At 46.6% G+C, this 13,600-nt stretch overlaps 1 protein-coding gene across 2 annotated transcripts in view; it reads right to left on the bottom strand.

Moving 5' to 3' along the window:
- Positions 1 to 13,600, bottom strand: part of B4GALNT4 (beta-1,4-N-acetyl-galactosaminyltransferase 4) — a 254,677-nt gene that overhangs the window by 16,971 nt on the left and 224,106 nt on the right. For both annotated transcript variants that reach the window (XM_089520798.1, XM_089520799.1), the window contains exons 11-13: positions 6,271 to 6,380; positions 5,350 to 5,450; positions 3,482 to 3,564 (exon numbers count right to left, since the gene is read on the bottom strand). In XM_089520798.1, the coding sequence (XP_089376924.1) occupies positions 3,482 to 3,564; positions 5,350 to 5,450; positions 6,271 to 6,380 (294 nt within the window). The remainder of the gene's footprint in view (positions 1 to 3,481; positions 3,565 to 5,349; positions 5,451 to 6,270; positions 6,381 to 13,600) is intronic.

The following is a 13,600-nucleotide window of genomic DNA, read 5'->3' as shown; positions in this document are numbered from 1 at the left end:
GGAAGTTTGGAGAGGCCTTAAAGAGAAGCATACACAGAGTGAGTATAAAGCACTGGTAGGCAAAGACTCTGTACAATGAATAGTGTACCGTTTACTGAAATTAGTCACTGCCATTGCCATGACTGGAAAACTGAGCCATTAAGTCAGAGTGATTTTACTTCTGTAATTCTGTGCATAATTCAGATTTCTAAGGAAATCAGCCTTAAAGGAAAAGAAAGATTCCAGACCTTGATTCTGCAAATATATCTGAAAATGCACAGACAAGATCTGATTGTGTATTCCAGCAGGGGGGTAGATTATATGTGGTCTCTTCCAACTCTATAATTCAATTAATAGGTTTAGTATTTTGGGTGGGGGAGACTTTTTGTGGTCTTGCATAGCTATTTCTCCTTTCTGCAGCTCCTCCAGTCATGTCCCCTTATCTACAAATCCTTAATGACCTCCACATGCCTATAACTCTTGCACTGCCAAACTGCTCAGTACAGAATAATAACTGAATATACTAACAGACTAATTTTGCATACTGTATATACTTGATATAAGTCAACATCATGTATAAGTCAAGGGCAGGTTTTTGGGCCAAAATTACAAATTCTGAAATGACCCGTGGCTAAGTCGAAGATAAAAACTTAGGGGCATGAAGCAAAGGATTTAAAGGATGAAGCAAAGGAAAACAAAGCAAAAGAACTTACAACATTCCAGCAGGCATTACTGTTTGTGTTATCATTAAGGGCTGGATGGAGGAGATGGGGGGGGGGGGGGGGCTCAGTGCTTCCAGGACAGATATACTTTAGCTTTCACCAGGGAATGGTTCCTCTTTAAATAGGAGTTAAAATGCAATACTTGCATTGACCCATGGATAAGCTGACTGACTGTATATACTCATGTATAAGTCTAGAAATTTTAGTCAAAAAATTGACTCCAAAAACCTGTGCTGACTTATCCGTGGGTCAATGTAAGTACTGTACTTTAATGCTTATTTAAAAACAGGAACCATTCCCTGGTGAAAGGCAAGAGTGTCATCTGTTCTGGAAGCACTCACACCCACTTTATAGTCTCTCATCCATGAAGCCTTTAGAATGCGCACAAACAGTTATGCCTGGGGAAATTTTGTAAGTTTTCTGGCAATGTTTTCCTTTGCTTCATCCCTTGCATCCTTTGTTACACACCCTTAAGTTTCACTCTTGACTTATCTATGGGTCATATCAAAATCCATAATTTTGTCTCTTTTGAATTTTGGCCCTAAAACCTGCTTTTGACATATATATGAGGTCGACTTATAGTCGAGTATATATGGTAGGTTTTTTGGGTCAATTTTTTGACTAAAATTTCTACTTATACATGAGTAGATACAGTAACTAATTTTAAAATGCCCTATGTGAGTGTCTTGGGGACAGAACTAGGACATGGGGTGGCCCAGCTATGCCCTAGATCCGTGATGGCGAACCTATGGCACGCGTGCTACGGGTGGCACACAACGCCATTTCGCCAGGCATGGAGCGAGGGAGAAGGCGGAACGGGCATGTGCATGCCCGTTCTGTCTTCCCCCTACCCGCTGTCTCTCTGAGACAGCGGGAAGCCAGAAAATGGTGCCTGGGAGAAGGAGACAGGCGTGCGTGTCTGGCTCCTCCTCCCAGCCCTCTTCCCTCCCGGCTTCCCATCCCTCCATGTGAAAGGGCTCCATGGAGCCCTTTCGCGCGGAGAGAAGGGCTGAAGAGAAGGGGGCTGGGACACGTGCCCAGCCTCCTTCTCCTCGGCTTCCCTTCGCTCTGCGCAAAAGGGCTCCATGGAGCCCTTTGGGCAGAGCGAAGGGCTGAAGGGAAGGGGGCTGGGATGCGTGCCCAGCTCCTCTCCCCTCGGCCTCCCTTTGCTCCATGCCAAATTGAAGGGGGCTGCGACATGTGCCCAGCCCCTCTCCCCTCGGCCTCCCTTCACTCTGCGCCAAAGGGCTCCATGGAGCCCTTTGGCGCAGAGCGAAGGGCCGAGGAAGAAAGGGCGGGCGGCCTCCTCCTCCTGCCCATGGGGCTTTGCCAGGCCGGAAGTGTCCTTTGGAGGACACCTCCGGCCTGGGGAAGACCCGAGGACAGGAGCAGGGGCAGCTGGCTTCCTCCTCCTCCTGCTGGCGGGGCTTCACCAGGCTGGAGGTGTCCTTCGGAGGACACCTCCGGCCTGGGGAAGCCCCGAGGACAGGAGCAGGGCCTGCGGACCCTTTTGCTCCTGTCCCCCACGGGCCCTTACTGGTCCCCAGCTGTCTCTGAGAGACAGCTGGAGGCCAAGGGAAGGGCAGGAGGAGCAGGTGCGCGCCTGTCACCCCTCCTCCAATTTTCCCCGACTTCCAGCTGTCTCTGAGAGACAGCTGGAGGCTGGCAAAGGGCGCGAGGGAAATCCCCGCCCCTGGAGGGTGGAAGCCCCGCCCTTGGAGGGTGGAAGCCCTGCTTCTGGCATGGGCCCCCGCCCCCGGAGGGTGGAAGCTCCACCCTTGGCATGGCGACCTCAAAAGGTTCGCCATCACTGCCCTAGATCTTCATGAATTTCAACTAGAGGAATATCTCCTTATACGAATTATCAAAGCCACATAAATTTACTGAGAAGAGTCATGGCTACAAGCCAAAAGAATGGTAAAGGACTAATAGCCTTGCTAATGCACACAAGATTTAGAATAGGAAAGGTATTGATTCCATTTTGAGGTAATGACAAGGTAGTTCTCAGGATCAAAAAGTTTTTAAAAATGGCTCTTGCACTGCAGAAGCATTTGGGTCAGCATTTGTAAACCTAGGGCTATTGCTGAAGGTAGGAACAGAGATCAATACATTACTGAAGATGGAAGAATTGCCTCAAACAATGGGTTGCAAGAACCACATACTTTTCTGCTCAGGCAAAGAATGACTGTAAACTTGGGGAGGGGCTGCATTCATATTTATTGGCACAGGCATACCCCCCCCTCCCTTTATTGGACTAGATATATTGAGAAACAGTTTCTCACAGGGTTTGGTAGGGGATAAAAGGGCCACTGAAAAGGAAGTTTCCAGGTACATGTATTCATAATTCAGAGTCTGGTGTTCTGAATATGCAAATACTGCTCAGTCACAGAAAATGGCAAGTACTTTTGTTAATCTGAATTGCCACTGCCAAAAGGTAGAACAGGCAGGATGACACTGGACAGAAATGATTCAGAGGCAGCAGTTTCTTTGGGTGTTCAGTAAACTGTGTTTGGTGTGTGTGTGTGTGTTCCCCCCCCCCCCCCCGCCATATCTTTTCTAATTTCCTGCAGTTACTCCCTGCCTCACTTAGCAATATGTTGCAGGACCCTACAATAGCTACATAACTACTCAGGGTTGGGAATACAAGCCCTGAAAAAAAAAAAAAAAAGGTACAGCAGAGTACCTATCAAGACCACAGAGGATTAAAAGGCTGCTCACAAAATGGAGATATCTGAGTGGTTCCCAAGTAGAGGAATTCAGATCCTCTCAAGACCACTTACTCTCAGGATTCAGAAAAAGAAAGGCTCTCTGGTGTGGATCCTCCTCTTCTTCATCCATCTTCATGTATTTGTAAAAGCCAAACCTGGAGCAGCAAATGATGACATATCAGATACAAAACTAGTACACACATACAGAACTGGTTGTCTGTGGACCTGAGCATCCAGGCTACTTTTCACAGAGCCACCTTTCAGAAGAGGTAGCCTGTAATAATAAAATCAGCAAAGCCCAGTGGCAACTTAAAGACTACTGAAAATCTGGCAGCACCAGCTTTTGCATGCCAGAACCTGCTTTGTCAAATGCATGACGTGGTTTCCTATGTACTCACATGCAGAGATATTTCTGGATTGAGAATATTGCTGGAAATGGATCTTTTGAGTCCCTTGGGAGCAGAAGCCACAAATTTTGCCTCAGCCATATTTGGCTCTGGATGTGTGTGGATGAAATATGTGACATTAGAATGAGGAGTAGGCAAAAGAAAAGAGACAGTTACTTAGCCCTGAAACAGTGCTATATGCCAGTGCTCTGAATAGCCACCAAACTGAAACTTCCACTGGGCTTTATCTTCTAAAGAGCATTAGGATGGAGGGTAGCTGTGCAAACATGACTAGGAAATGAATGAATGTCTGAAAACTCCTGTTTAATCTAATCTAAAATATCCCTGTGGGATCTAATCCTTCTATTCTGGGGTGGTTCCTCAGCAGAGTCTGCAAAGTGGGCTTTGGTATTCCATCTCCAAATAACAAGGCCCATGTGATGGCAGATCAGCTTTGCAATCAGCTTGTCTAATTTTATAATTAGCGGGGGTTGTTGTTCGTTGCCTTCGAGTTGACCTCAACTCATAGCGACCCTGTGGATTAGACATCTCCATGACTCCCTCTCTTCTACTGTTCTGCTTAAATTTTGCAGACTCATGCCTGTGACCTCCCTAACTGAATCTAGCCATCTGGTGTTCCATCTTCCTCTCTTTCCCAGCATTATTATCTTTTCCAATGAGTCATGCCTTCTTATTATGCAGCCAAAGTAGCACAGCCTCAAATTGATCATCTTTGCCTCCAGGGAAATTTCAGGCTTGATCTTTTTTGCTGTCCACTGTTTGTCATTTTTGCTGTCCACTGTATCCTCAGCAGTCTTCTCCAGGCCTCAGGCCAAATATATGTTTGTGGCATTCATATTTTATATGTTAGGCATGCACTGAGTTTGCCAGGAGAGGACATTCTCTCCGATGTAAAGTCGAAGGCTTTCATGGCCGGCATCCATAGTTTTTTGTGGGTTTTTTGGGCTATGTGGCCATGTTCTAGCAGAGTTTCTTTCTGAAGTTCTGGACCATGCCAACCACTACCATGTCAGGATGCTCAGGGAAGCCATTGAAATCCACAAACACCTGGACAATTTCAACCGGAAAGAAGAAACCCTTAAAGTGAACAAAATTTGGCTACCAGTCCTGAGGAATAGCAAAATAAAGACTCAGCAAATGCAAATGGAAACCATTCAGGGTCAAGGGCTTTCCCAGCAGATAATGATCACCAGTTAGCAGACATTAATCCTGGTTTGCATTAGCCTCCCAGCCTGAGGCCAGCCATCAGCACAGAACAATACACATGCAAATCACTCCTGCACTCCCAGGCTCACACAGTATATATACACCCAATTTTTTCAGGCAAAGCATTCTCTGAAGATGCCAGCCACAGATGCTGAGGAAACATCAGAAAGAAACTCTGCTAGAACCTGGCCACAAAGCCCCAAAAACCCATAAAAAACTATAGACATTCTCTCCATTTACCCTCAACATAGGACACTGGATTGGTTTATTCTTAAATTTATGGGTCCCTTAATAACTGGGCAGATAGCCTTCCTCTTTGACACTTACTTTTCTAGGTAGAGTGGGGACTCTCTGTAGAAGCACTTGTTCTCTGTCTCCATGTGCGTAAGCCGAGTGAAGTCATTGGGGTAAACAAATGAGAGGTAGACCTGTGGGAGGGGCAACCTGGTGAGAAGAGTCACAGCAAGGATATGTATGTTCCCAGTTTCTACAGAGAGGGTGGAGGAGGTGGAGGGAGAGGAAGGGGATGAATTAAATTACACAGGAACAGGTGCTCCTGGGACAAATCCTAGGGTAAAAGATATTACATTGGGATAGGGGTTCAAGCTCTCTCAGAAAGCCAAGTGCAATATGAATTGCACCTACCTGTGCATATTTGGAAGCAAGCATCTATTCCAGCATGCTGGGCCTGTTAAAACCCATGAACCAAAGAGGGCTTAAACAGGTTTTCTTTTACTCTGGTGGCAGCCAGCAAAGTTCCTTATGTATCTTTTTTATTACCCCCACATTTTTCTTCCAATTTGAACCAACTCCTCCCTCGCATCTTTGCTCCAGTGCCTGTTAAAATACAGTCAGCCCTTCTTATACACGGATTTTTTATACATGGATTCAAGCATTCACGGTTTGAAAATGTTCAAAAAAAGTATACATTTCAAATATCAAATCTTGATTTTCCATTTTTTATAAGGGACATCATTTTGCTATGTCATTATATTTAATGGGACTTGAGTATACATGGATTTTGTTATTCACGGGGGATCTTGGAACCAAACCCCAGCGTATAACAAGGGTCCACTGTACTTTGATTTCAGCTAACACCAAGAGTGACCACATCGTGATGACTTGGATTCTGTTTACAGAACACCCCTTTGCACTGGAGTTTAGATACACTGAATTATGATGGCAAGGAGAGTAGTGATACCTCTCAATGTACAGAGAAGGTGGATCTAGAGCCGATAGGACACTTACAAATTGCAGGCCCTGATAGCGGGCAATAGGGAAGTCCTTCACCACGTATGTGGGGCTGTAAGCACAGGGCACCAACACATTCTCCACATGGGATGGCTCGATCTGGGGAGCTGAAATAAAAGGAGTTCAGTAACAGGAAGCCGCAGGATCAAAACAAGGCACCATCAAGCCCACCTGGACCTGGACTCACTTCACTGATGCCTTGTCTACACAGTCACTATCTTGACTTCTGCACCATGGATAAATGCCAGATTACTTTCCTCTGATATCTATTAAAATGGATTTCTGTGAGCATGGAAAAGTACTGCACATTTATGCGAGTTCCTGCCTACAATCTGAAGTGGCAGACACAAATTTATCACCACATCCAATGTTTGCAAGAAATAGGTTTAAGATATTCACACATGGAGAGGGTGGGGTGGGATAGAGAAGGCAGTAGTCTGAATGCTGAGCATAGCTCTTTACTCTTCTCCATTAATAGGAAAATCAAAATAAATTATGTAAATCATTAAAATTGTGGAATAATTTTTTAAAATATAAAAAATATGCATGGTTTCTCCTAATCACCAAACACTATTTGGTATTAGAATCCATCTTCTTGGTATCCAGTGTGGATTAGATTCATTGCAGAGAGTGCACACAGACCTGGAAGTAGTCTTGACTAAACTATGAGGTCTGTTCTGCCAATTTGGCTACTTCGACACTGTAGAAATAATTCAGGTTAACATCATTTTAACTCCATGGCTAAATGCTACAGAATTCTGGGAACTGTACTTTATTGTGGCACCAGAGTTCTCTGATAGAGAAGACTAAATGCCTCACAAAACTACAGTTCTCAGAATTCCATAACTGAGCCATGGCAGTTAAAGTGGTGCCAGTCTGGATTATTTCTGCAATGTGGATACAGCTTTCATCTGACTTTTATTATCCCAATTGTGGCTAAAAATTCCTGGAGATTTAGAACTATCTGTACCAAGAGGTCATCTACCAAGGCCAGATCTCTCTCTGATTCAGCTTTGCAGAGCAGCAATCTTATCTATTATCAAAAATGTCTCATGTTTGGCTGATTACACAAAGGTGGACATTCTACATATTGGTTTTAGATCTATAAATAATATTCTGTACTAAATCACACCCCATCTCCCCATGTCTTGTCTTTCTACTATATTTTAGAGCACAGGAAGGATAGGGTAATCATGAAAAAGGAGTGGTTCTTCCATTTCACCTCTTTATTTGCCAGTTAGTTGCTATCTCTTAGGAGTTCCCTACAGTCCACAAGCTTGGTCAGTTCAGCTTCCCAATTTGTGGACCATGGTACTCTCCTAGCAAGCAAGTGTTACATCATCCTTTTTCCTGAGTAATCTTAAGCACTGGAATTGAGAATTTGAGAATGTTTGACACTGGGAAATAAACATGTGGCTTCGTAATATTTTAGGCTATTTGCAGATTGAGTATCCCTTATTCAAAAATCTGAAATACTCCAAAATTGTCCACATGGATGGCTGAGATAGTGTATCTTTTGCTTTTTGATGGTTCAATGAATGAATTCATAAAATTGTGTTTCATTCACAAAATTATTAAAAACATTATGTATAAAATTACCTTCAGTATAAGGTGCATATGAAACATAAATGAATTTCATATTTAGGCTTGGGTCCCATCTCCAAGATATCTCATTATGTATATCCAAGTATTCCAAAATTTGAAAAAAATCTGAAATGCAAAACACTTCTGGTCCCAAGCATTTCAGATAAGGGATACTCAACCTGTATTTACATTGTCAGATCAGCAAAACACACACACACACACACACACAAACTTGGGGAGGAATATAAACTTCTCAGAAAGAAGTATGATTCCTTTCTTAATTATACTGCAACACCATGTTCATCTTAGGAAACATCAGCAAAAACATCAGGGGGTTTGGCATGTGCACAGCTGGATTGGGCCTGAACAGCACAAAGAAAGGGGACAGCCTGTCTTTGCCAGCAGTTCTGTGGAAAGGCTGTGGCATGCCGTCACATCTGCTGAGGGTGGAACATGTGCCTGTGTGATCAACGAGAGGAAACAGTAGAGGGACTCCCTGATCTCATCTCATCCCTCCTGAGATGTCCAGGCATATGATTGGGGGGTGGGGAGTGTCCTCTGCCTTTTCCTCTCATTGATCACATGGACACCTGTCTGACACTCAGCAGAAGTGACAATGCACTGCATCGAGGTTTCCACCCAGCTCCTGCTGGTAAAGAAGTGGTGGCAGCAGCTGTGGACAGGTGATAGGCCAATGAACCCAATGTGGGGTTGGCGCTGTTGGCCTATGTGGCTATCGCTGTGGCATCATATCAGGTTTGGTCCAGCGCATGCGGCCATCATCCAGGGCCAGTCTGGATGATAATGTTCTGGACAAGCCCCAGATTTTCGGCTAGTGTAGACAAGCCCTGTTGTAGTAAGGTACTCACCCAGGTGGAGAGAGCTGAAGGGGCTAAGGGCAGCCAGGTGGTGGAGGTTGAGGGGAAGGAGGAAGTTAACCCAGAGGTGGAGCCAGTGGAGGAAGGAGGAGGAGCTGGAAGGACTATAAAAGCAGAAGGGCTGAGGTGTGCGAGGGGAGAGGATGGATGTGGAAGAGCTGTTCGGGCAGCAGTGGCCGGGGAAGGGAAAGAACAGGGTTTAAGGAGGCCAGAGAGGGACAGAGTCCCTGTGCCTCTTCCAAGAAGGGCCCTACGGCCAAAGCAGAGACCCCAAGAGGAGGAGAGGCTACAGAACCCTCAAGAGGAGGGAGCCTGGGCTTTTGCGGGCTCTGGGGAATGGACAACCAGAGACCTTGAGGATTTGGAGGATGAGTGGTGGAGTCCACATGAGAAGCTTTGAGAAACAAGCCATGTCATAATGGGAAGTGGGAATGTCTGACTTGAAGACTGGACTTTATGTTTTGAGTTATCATCTACTTGATATAAAGCTATTTTCTTATTAAAGGTACAGTTGTACCACATTTGCCTGAGTAAGTTTGTTGTGCATGTGGGAGAGAACATAAGGGGAGGAGTCTGTTTCCTTGCAAGATGGAGTCTGCTATGCCAGCCCTGCCCACATTGGTGGAGAATGCGGGCAGCGACCCTAGGGCGGGGCCAAGGGCTAAACAGGAGCAGTTATTCCGTTGGCTTGCTGAACAGCAGCAAATTCTCCTCCAACATATGTCCTCCCAACAAGCCAGGTTCTTAGAGCAGGTCTGCAGTGCCCAGCAGCAAGCCCAAGAACAATTGGTCACGAAGTTGGCCGATCTGTGGCGAGCTCAGCGGCTGGGGTCAACAGAAGAACAGGAGAGGGCGTTGATGGGGACGGAGAGGTTAAATCCCCTGAGACTCATGAAGATGGGGCCCCAAGATGATGTAGAAGCATTTCTAAATACGTTTGAGAGAGTGGCAGCTGCGGCCCAATGGCCACAGGAACAGTGGGCCCTGATTTTGACTCCGTGCCTAACCGGACAGGCACAAGAAGCCGTAGACACAATGTCCTTCGAGGAGGCAAAGGATTACCAAAAAGTAAAAGGGACAATTTTACAAACACTTAACATCTCGGAGGAAACATATCACTTAAGACTAAGAGACCTACAGTGGAAGCCGGGCCTACACCCGAGGACCTTGGGACAGAAGGTGCGTGCCTGTGGCTTGCGGTGGTTAAAACCTACAGAGAGGTCAGCAGGAGAGGTAGCCGAGTTGGTCCTAGTGGAACAATTTGTGGGAGCTCTGCCACTTCCAGCACGTAAGTGGGTGCGTTGCCATCATCCCAAGGATTTGGAGATGGCGATAACTTTAATGGAGGCCTTTACCGCAGCGGAGGAGAGTGAGTTGGTGCAGCCCCGACGATGTCCAGAGGTTATGCCGCCAGAAGAAAGCCGGGTTCTACCTAGCCAGGGAAGAGGACTTGAGCCAGCCCTAGCGGGGATGCATCGTGGATTGGAGGAAGAGGCACTTGCGGATACGGAGCAAGCCGAACCTCAAAGGACAACCAAAGCGAACCCTAAGGTGACGGCTCAGCGTTCAGTGGTCTGTTACGCATGTGGGATGGAGGGCCATATTCGTCGACATTGTCCCGGTATAGAATGTTCCTGGGTGGACGCGGGGAAAGCTACCCAGGTAAGTGGAAAACCCTCGCCACCGCGGGTGGTGGAGGCGAGAATAAATGGAAGGAAGGTGGAGGCTTTAGTAGACTCGGGGTGTAACCAGACCTTGGTGCGAGAGGTACCCGAAGCCACAGGGGCCCAATGGGTAAATGTACGATGCATACATGGGGACATAAAGCCCTATAAGGCGGTATGGGCCCAAGTGGAAGTAGGAGAGAAGAAACAAAGGTTGAAGGTGGGAGTTGTACCCTCCTTGAGAGGAGAAGCCCTTTTGGGGCGGGATTGGCCCGGTTGGCGTGAGTTGTTAAGGGAGGCAGAGAGTTTGGAAGGGGAGGCTGTAGGGCCTGTGGTTGTCGATTTGGCGGGAGTAAGAAGAGCCCAGGTGGTTGCCTGGCAGCAGGATGATCCCTCTTTAAAAGAAGCCTTTAGACAGGTGCAAGAGGAGGCCAGCGGGGAAGGGCCTCGGTTTGAATTAAAAGGAGACCTGTTATATCGAGTTCCTCCAAAAAAGGACACGGAAGACCCAGAAGCACAGTTAGTGGTACCGCTGGCCCTGAGAGGGGAGGTGATGAGGTTGGCCCATGAGATTCCCATGGCAGGTCACCTGGGGACAGAAAAGACTATGCAGCGGGTAATCCAACGTTTTTATTGGCCGGGGGTGTTTGCAGAAGTAAAGGCTTTTTGTAATTCATGTCCCCAATGCCAATTGTTCCAAGGGAAGGGACCTCCAGGTGGGAAGCTGATACCTCTACCCATTATAGAAGAGCCTTTTTCCTGGATAGCAATGGATATTGTTGGACCGCTAGAACAGGTGGTTGGAGGTTTCAAGTATTTGTTAGTAGTGGTAGACTGTGCGACCCGTTATCCAGAAGCAGTCCCCTTGAGATCAATGCAGGCTTCACGGATTGCTCAGGAGTTGGTGAAAATCTTTTCACGAGTGGGGTTCCCCAGGGAAATACTGACAGATCAAGGAACAAGCTTCATGAGTCAGACCCTAAAGAAAATGTGGGAGATATTGGACGTACGTCCCTTGAGGACCTCAATTTATCATCCCCAAGCTAATGGCATGGTGGAAAGATTTAATAGGACTTTAAAGAGTATGTTAAATTCATAGAAAAGAATCCCAAGAAGTGGCCGCAGCTAGTGGAGCCCCTTTTGTTCGCCTTTAGAGAGGTGCCGCAATCGTCATTGGGATTTTCCCCTTTTGAGTTAGTCTTTGGACGGAAACCTAGAGGGATCTTGGATATCGTTAAGGAGGGGTGGGAGGAGGAACCTCAAAATTCCCAATCGGAGCTGCAGTTTATCTTGCAGATGAGACAGCATTTAAAGGAAATAGGACAAATGGCCCGGGAAAATCTGGCCAAGGCACAAGCCGATCAGAAACGAGATTTTGAGGCGAGTAAAAGAAAGGGAGTTGCAAATAGGGCAACAAGTCTTGGTTCTTCTACCAGCCCAAAAAGCAAAATTATTTGCAAAGTGGCAAGGGCCCTATGAGGTAATCAGAAGGGTGGGACCGGTGGATTATGAGGTCAGAATGGAGGGAGACCCTCCTAAGAAGAAAATTTTCCATATTAATCTTCTAAAGGCATGGAGGGTCCGAGAAGCCCTCTTCGGAGATGGGGAGGAAGAATTAGAGGAGGAAGATGAGGGGTTAGTAGGGCCACAGGCCAAGGATTTCCAAGAGACCGGGGATATACCTGTCTTATCAGCTTTAAATGAAGGGCAGCTATCACAGGTGAGAGAGTTGCAGCAGAATTTCGGCAATGTTTTTCAGGGAAAGCCAGGTTGTACCGATCTTTGGGAACATGTTATTCAAACTGAGACGGGTGCTATAGTCAGGTTACCCATTAGACCCTGGCCTTGGAGACTACAGGAAGTGATTAACAAAGAGGTAGCTGCAATGTTGGAGCTGGGGGTGATTGAACCTTCCGTTAGTCCATGGCGTAGTTTGCCAGTTCTGGTCCCCAAACCAGATGGATCAGTAAGGTTTTGTGTGGATTTCCGCCAGTTAAATAAGATTTCGAAGTTTGATGCCTATCCAATGTCAGGGGCACTAAACTTGTTGGACTGACTGGGGCAGGCCCAGTTCTTGTCCTCCATAGATCTAACAAAAGGGTATTGGCAGATTAAGTTAAGGCCAGAGGATAGGGAGAAGACAGCTTCTGCCACACCCAAAGGACTATTCCAATTTACTCGAATGCCTTTCGGCCTGCATGGGGCAGCAGCCACCTTTCAACGCCTTATGGACATAATTTTGAAGGATTTATCCTTTTGTGCTGCAGCATATATTGATGATATTATTATTTTTAGTGACTCGTGGGAGGAGCATTTAAGACATTTGTCTCTAGTTCTGGAAGCATTGAGGGCAGCTGGCCTTACCGCAAATCCAAAAAAATGTGCAATTGCATGCCGGGAGGTGAAGTACTTGGGCCATATAGTAGGGCAGGGGAAGATAAAGCCCTTAAATGATAAAATAGTAAAAGTGCAAGATTGGGGGATCCCGCAAACGAAAAAGCAAGTACGACAGTTCCTAGGTTTGGCGGGCTATTACAGAAGGTTCATTCCCCATTTCGCGCATCTTGCCAGTCCGCTGACAGATCTGACTCGGAAGGGTCAGCCTCGACGGGTCAGGTGGGGAGCAGTCGAACAGAAGGCCTTTGAGGGGTTGAAGGCACATTTGTGCAGTTTTCCAGTTTTGAGGGCCTCCGATTTTTCTAAACCCTTCGTCCTACAAACGGACGCTTCGGATAAGGGCCTAGGAGCAGTTCTGTCTCAAGTGTGGGAGGATGGTGAACATCCGGTTTTATATTTAAGTAAGAAGTTGAAACCGGCAGAGGAGAAGTATGCAGCAATAGAAAGGGAAGCCCTAGCGATCAAGTGGGCTATCACAGCGCTCCGGTATTACTTGTGGGGGGCACCCTTTCAGTTAGTGACAGACCATGCACCTTTGACATGGATAGCTTCTATGAAGGACACGAATCCCCGAATTACGCGTTGGTACATGGCCTTACAGCCATATGCGTTCTCAATTTGTCATCGACAGGGTCTTCTCCATTCTAATGCTGATTTCTTTTCTCGACAGGCCACCTGGACGCCCTCACGCCCGTCATCTCTCTTGGGGGGGGGGTTATGTAGTAAGGTACTCACCCAGGTGGAGAGAGCTGAAGGGGCTAAGGGCAGCCAGGTGGTGGAGGTTGAGGGGAAGGAGGAAGTTAA

Source organism: Sceloporus occidentalis, unplaced genomic scaffold (genome assembly GCF_023333645.1).
Source record: "Sceloporus occidentalis isolate IW3139 unplaced genomic scaffold, rSceOcc1.0.p SCAF_4, whole genome shotgun sequence".
NCBI classification, from domain to species: Eukaryota; Metazoa; Chordata; class Lepidosauria; order Squamata; family Phrynosomatidae; genus Sceloporus; species Sceloporus occidentalis.
The sequence above is the reverse complement of the archived record's forward strand: the minus strand, read 5'-3'. Positions and strand labels throughout refer to the sequence as shown.